Source organism: Trichosurus vulpecula, chromosome 8 (genome assembly GCF_011100635.1).
Source record: "Trichosurus vulpecula isolate mTriVul1 chromosome 8, mTriVul1.pri, whole genome shotgun sequence".
NCBI lineage: Eukaryota > Metazoa > Chordata > Mammalia > Diprotodontia > Phalangeridae > Trichosurus > Trichosurus vulpecula.
Genome location: NC_050580.1, coordinates 83967246 through 83973304, shown reverse-complemented (window position 1 = coordinate 83973304; position 6059 = coordinate 83967246). Strand labels below are relative to the sequence as shown.

The window sequence follows — 6059 nt, the reverse complement described above, 5'->3', positions numbered from 1 at the left end:
AACTGCTTTTTTTTTAACAGTTATGCTTAGATTTGTTTTTTAAATTTATCCCAAGGAGCAGTTCATTGGAGGATAGGTAAGGGATATATCCAGAGATGACTGTAAATTTAAAAAAATAAAATGGATCAATGAAAAAGAAGCAACTGGATGATCACTTGTTAGCAGTGTTGTAGAGGGGATTCTTGGGAGTTGGGAGTTGGACTAGATGACCCTTGAAAGCCTTTCCAATGGCAAGATTCTGGGAATACTTGTACTACCTGCATCACAGGTTGTTGTATATACATAAAGAATTTTGTAAACCTGAATGTGTTGTAGAACTGTGAATCATCATCATTCTTCCCACCACAAAATGACAGCAAGAGAAGTAAAGAACCTAAATGATTTATCTTTGAATAATCAAGAACAGACAACTCTGTATACAAATAAAAGGAAAGATAAATGAATAGTATTAAGCTTGAGTCATGTAAACAGAAAATGGGTGATTAGTATAGCTTAAAATGTCAGACTTATTGCATGTAGTACTGAAAGGCAAATTGATCTTCCCATACTGAAATTAATCAAGAAACAATACAGAAGTCATAAATACAAGTTGTAGGAAATGGTAGTGCGTAGTCCAAAAAATTATTTTTTTTAATTACAAAATAACAGGCATACTAGAGATCTTGGTTCCAATCCTGCCCCAACAGATACTAATTATGTGATGTTTGGTATGTCATTTGGTATGTCTCAGTGCCCCCAAGCAACTGAAAAGACAAAGTTAAAGACAAATCAAATGCTTTAAATAATCATCAGATAATAAACACGACAGGATCTTAAATATATACACCTCTCAGTCAGTTGTGTAATGGTAAACATGTGGAATCTCTACATCCCTCAGTGAGTTGTGTAATTGTACAGATGTGAAATGGGCAGTTTAGTGGTGAAGTGGACATAGCGTCAGGAAGTCTGAAGTCAGGAAGACTCATCTTTCTGAGTTCAAACCTGGCCTCAGACGCTTACTACCTGTGTAACTTTGGGCAAGTCACTTAATTTTGTTTGCCTCAGTTTCCTCATCTGTAAAATGAGCTAGAGAAATCAATGGCAAACCACTCCAGGATCTTTGCCAAGAAAACCCCAAAAGGGGTCATGAAGAGTCTGGACACAACTGAAAAACAACTAACCAACAACAAAAGATGTGGAGTATTGCTTGTCAAAACCTGCCTCTTTCCTTTTAGCATCCTTTTCTAAGATGCCCTATATCAGTGTAGAGATGATTCTCATAAAAATTTTGACATAGCTAGGGAAAAGTACGTAAGCATGTAGGTCAGTGGTTATTGTTTTCTTGGTTGTCTTGTTTCAGTATTTATAAGGTCCAAGATTTTTTCCATGCCTTGACTATCGTTTCCTTTGAAATAGAGCCTTTGATTCCCTCACAAATGTATTGCTTCCAGCATGGATCTCCTCTACGTGCACTTAGTCTTTTTCTATTTTCTCTTTGTTTTCTTTAGTGTCATTTCTAAATACTCTATAAGCAAACTATTTTTACTCATGAAAAATTTGTTATAACAATTTTGTAGATCTTTTCTATTTTTCTTCTATTTGTTGTCCTTTAATTTTCATTTTTAAATGCCCCTGGGATGACTTTGCTTAGTTGGGTCTCTCACCAAGCTTTCTTTAAATTGGTTTTACCTTTCACTGTTTTTCTCTGCATTATGAGATGATACTAATCACAATTTCTTATCATTTTTCTTTATAAGATTTTATAAATGAACTAATATTCTAAAGCAGTGTCATGTTTGGCAAGCATTTCTCTGCATATGTCAATGCTTGTAGCCTAAAGATATTTTGGGGATTTTTTGGTTTCCTTGTTATAGCAATAAATAGATTTGCATTGGTTAAACATCTTTATAAACTTATTACAATTAATATCAATTAGTTTCCTACTGTCCTTCCTTCCTTCATTCCTTCCTTCCTTCCTATATGTGTATGTAGACATACATATATCATATATGTATATATATATATATATTTCTACATACACACAGAGGTCTTATAGCAAAGCAGTTTTATAAACCAAAACCTACTCTTTTCCCTAACTACCTATAAAGAACTTACTGCCTATAGCTGCCATGGGAAGGGTAATTGATATCCAGTTGCTTTTGACTTTTGCTGTCTTCAGTCCAGACTTTTTGTATATATACCTAAATGAGTTACAGTACAAATTTTGATATTGGAGTATATCAGACTTTCAAGTAAGTAAAATGTCATTTTTTCCTTGAAAATTTATCTAGCAACTATTTGGTTGTATGAGAGGTTTTTGTTCTTTCTGTTTTGGGAGCTTGTTTGTTTTTTCTTTACCACTATAGCAATAGCTTTAAAATACACATACAAGATTCCAAAAAATTGCTTCACTTTTAAAGGGGGATTCATGCAGTGTTGTGAGTTGGCACTGTTGTAGGACATGCCTTTGACCTTGGTAATAAAGATTTCTCCCAGGAAATACAGCTTTCTCAAAGGATCCAAATGACTCTGGGACACACACAAATTTTAACCAGTTCTTTAATAGGACCAAGTACAAATGGAGAGGCTTGCAAAAAGTCACACCTATTATAACTGCTGGGGTATCCAGCTTCTACAAAGTAACCCTGTATGTAGAATATAAATTAGAAATGCTCCAGACCATAAAGCCATCTCTTTTAAAGAAGGTAAAAGACTATACTGAAAGGCAACCAGTAAGACTAAAGTCTTTCCCTGGAAGCTCCTCAATCTTTGAATGACTCCTAAAAGAGATAATTTTGCACTAAGACAAGAATATAAAATTGCTGCTACCTACCCTAAAGGCATAGTGTGCTTAAGATAGTAGATACATATTTTATTGATTTTTTCATGCCCCCTTAGTTTTGAGGCAAGTATCTCACTTGCCTCACTCTTGTTATGCCTCTGAATCCCCTGTTAGAATTCTGGGGTGCTGAGTTGCATGTGCATTCAAACTTACTAAGAAAGAAAAATGGCCAACTCCGTTAGTAGATAGTTATAAAGGTATTTTGAATAATCCATCCTGGTCCAGGCTGGAAATTGCTTTTTGATGTGGTTCTAGTACAAACACGAGTTATAAAATATACATTTTGCCCCACAATTCCACCACTTTTATTCATATAACCTCTCGCTAAGCTGCCTACCCCATCTCTTCCTCTAATCTATGCATTTCTACACAACTATGGCATGCCCACTTCTGCACCTCCATTCCCTCTGCCCTCAGTTAAAAATCTACCCCTTGCAAATATCACCACACTTCCCATGATTTTCTCATCCCCACTGTATCCACTTAGACCTGCAAACCTCTCATAGACTCCAAGATGTACAACTTTGCAGGTGTTTGTGTGTATACACTTATGTGTGGTTTGTAAAAGGTAGCATGATATGAGAGACAGATCAGCCTTGGAGTCGGGAAGACCTGGGCTCCTGTCGTGTCTCCGCATACATATTAACTGTATAACCATGAACAAGTCACTTAACTTCTCATTGCCCCTAGGCAATTTATATATTTCGATATATATCCATAGAAATATATCTCACGAAGATTACAGAGATATGTATTTAGTTCTCCATATCTCTATGAAGATATATATTTATGGAGATGTATAGAGATATATTTGATATTGTTCTCGACATCTTTAAATTCCCTAACAATAACCCCTTTCATCCCCTTTGCCCTCCTCCCAAACCCCCTAGACTAGAACCTGAGCTCTTCCGTGCTTATTCCCATTTTCCCGACTCATTCTTCTACTGTTGCCCTGGGGACTCCTCCCTAATCGTCCCCACCCCTTCACAACCACTCCCTTTGGAGGCCCCCTTTCTTCCTTTGTCCCCCCACCCACTCATCCTCCCCTGTCCCCCCTCCCCCCGCAGCCGTATTTCGGCTCAACCATTCCAGAAGTTGACGAAGAAATTGCACAGCGAGTGCCACTTTTCTGCGCAGTAGGTTTCTGTCAACTCTTCGTTAAACTCCAGCGGGCCCCCCGGGGCCGGCCCAGCCTCCATTGGCCTCTCCTCGTCAGATGGCGGGGTCTCTTTGCGCTTGCCCCCGCTGCCCTTCTTCCCAGGACCCTTCTCTTTGGCCACACCGCCCACAGCCGGGGTCCCCGACGGCGGCGGGGCTCGGGGTAGATTCGGTCCTTCCTCAGCTCCGTGGGCGGGCTCCCGGGCACGACCCTGGCCCCTGCTGCGGCCCTTGCTCTTGCCCTTGCCCTCGCCAGGGAGCGCGGTGGCGGCCGAGCTGGCCCCAGCGCCGGCGGCGTCCAGCGGCCGGGTCACCAGATGGAGCTCGGCTCCTTGTCCCTTCTTGCCGCCACAAAGCCGAGCTTTAAGCGGAGCCGGGTCGTGACAGGGCCTCCTCTTCTTCCTCAGCTTCCCCACCACCTGCTTCCAATACTGCGGACCGCGGGCGTTGTACGCGGCGCAGCGCTGCGGCTCCCCGCGGTAGGCGCACTGGTAGCGCGACCCTTCTGGGCTCTGGCAGCTCACCGTGAGCTCGCTGCCTGCGCCTGCTCCCTCGGCGCCCGAAGCGGACGAGTCTCCGGGGGCCGGCAGCAGGATCTGCCAGCTACACGCATGTTGCTCGGGGTTGGAGAAGCGACCCGAGGAGCCCCCAGCGGGGCCAGGAACCGACTCGGCCGCTCCCCGTGTGCTATCCTTGTTCTTCCTGGCTGTCGATGCCCCGAAGAGGCAGCAGCCGAGGAGCAGCAGAGCGAAAGACAGCCTGGAAAACCTCATTGCCTGGGATCTCAGCCGCTATGAGATGCTCCGGTCATTCAGTGACCTAGACAGCTTCAGCAGAGGAGGGGACCCGCAAAGAGCATCCCCGGGACCTGCGGCCAGAGACAGACAGCAAGCGGCTTAGCCAGGAGAACTTTAAGCCTAACGGGGCCCTCCCTTCTGATCCCCTCTCTGCCTCCCACTTTACTCAGACCTGTTAGGGGCCGATGTCCGTGGGCTGGGGGTTCTGAGTAGCCTGGGAACTCCGCCCCCACTAGTGCACCTGTGACACTGAGGTGACTTAGGGGTCTAAGGTCCCACTGAACCTCCCTCCACAATCAGCACCACCCTTCTCCAACGTCTGCCTCCTAACTCCTCAATTGATCTTCCTTGAAAGAAAATTGCTGTATATACTTTGAAATCCTTTGTGTAGAGAGCCCTTGTCGGGGGTCACGGAACGTGAGAAAAAGTACAGTACCTGGCTAATTAAATACACCTCTTCCTTTCCCCCTCCCCACAAAGCAATCCTAGAACTAGAAGTCCTCGCAAATATCTACTTTTTCTAGAACTTTGAACTTACCGAGTTCTGCTTGAGGTGAGGAGCCTATTAGGGTAGTGTGAATGTCCGCCTGGGGGATTAGTCTGTATTAGAAGGGCTCACTGTGAATGAACGTGTTATCAATGGGACAGGAGGGGCCTCCGAAGATTATGCCCCTCCCAGACTTTTTCAGACACACACACGCGCACACACACACACACACACACACACACACACACACATCAGATGTTTTATAGTAAGTGGCAATAGACTATGAAAATAAACTTCGAATTTTGGCTCCTTGTTCAAAGGGTTCTGATAAAATATCTAATATTTTGATACTTTGGTGTTTTTTCCTAGTTAGTGTTTCCTAACTCTTGGTTTATTTGTTAAAAACCGATTGGTATAACTCTACTAGGAAACATTATAGGAAATCAATAGTGGTATTCAATTAAAGCAAATTTGAAAATTGTTTAATCAAGATTTCACCACTTTTTGGGTAATTAGACAAGATGACTTGGCCATCAGCTGAAACTATGTATTTTATGAATATCACTGTTATAATTACCTAATTCTTTAAAAAATAATTTTATACCTTTAAAGTTTGTTTGCCTCACCCAAAATACTAGGGATGATAGTAATTCTAAAATTCTTTTTGTACAATATTTTCTATTGCACAATCTCTTCTCTAAGTTTTTCTTTGAATATTTCTAGTTGAGCTGCTGCCATTGAATTTTAGAGGAGGAATCTCTAGAGATGAACTGGTCCAGTTTCTTTCTTGGAGGAA

At 42.3% G+C, this 6059-nt stretch overlaps 1 protein-coding gene across 1 annotated transcript; it reads right to left on the bottom strand.

The window, feature by feature from the left end:
- Window positions 1–3900: 3900 nt before the first annotated feature.
- Window positions 3901–4851, bottom strand: FGFBP3 (fibroblast growth factor binding protein 3). The gene has a single exon (XM_036734166.1). The coding sequence runs from the start codon at window positions 4750–4752 to the stop codon at window positions 3901–3903; it is 852 nt and encodes a 283-aa protein (XP_036590061.1). The 5' UTR covers window positions 4753–4851.
- Window positions 4852–6059: the final 1208 nt, after the last annotated feature.

Excerpts from the sequence above, each read along its gene's own strand:
- FGFBP3 (XM_036734166.1), bottom strand. The coding sequence starts at position 4,752 with ATGAGGTTTTCCAGGCTGTCTTTCGCTCTGCTGCTCCTCGGCTGCTGC.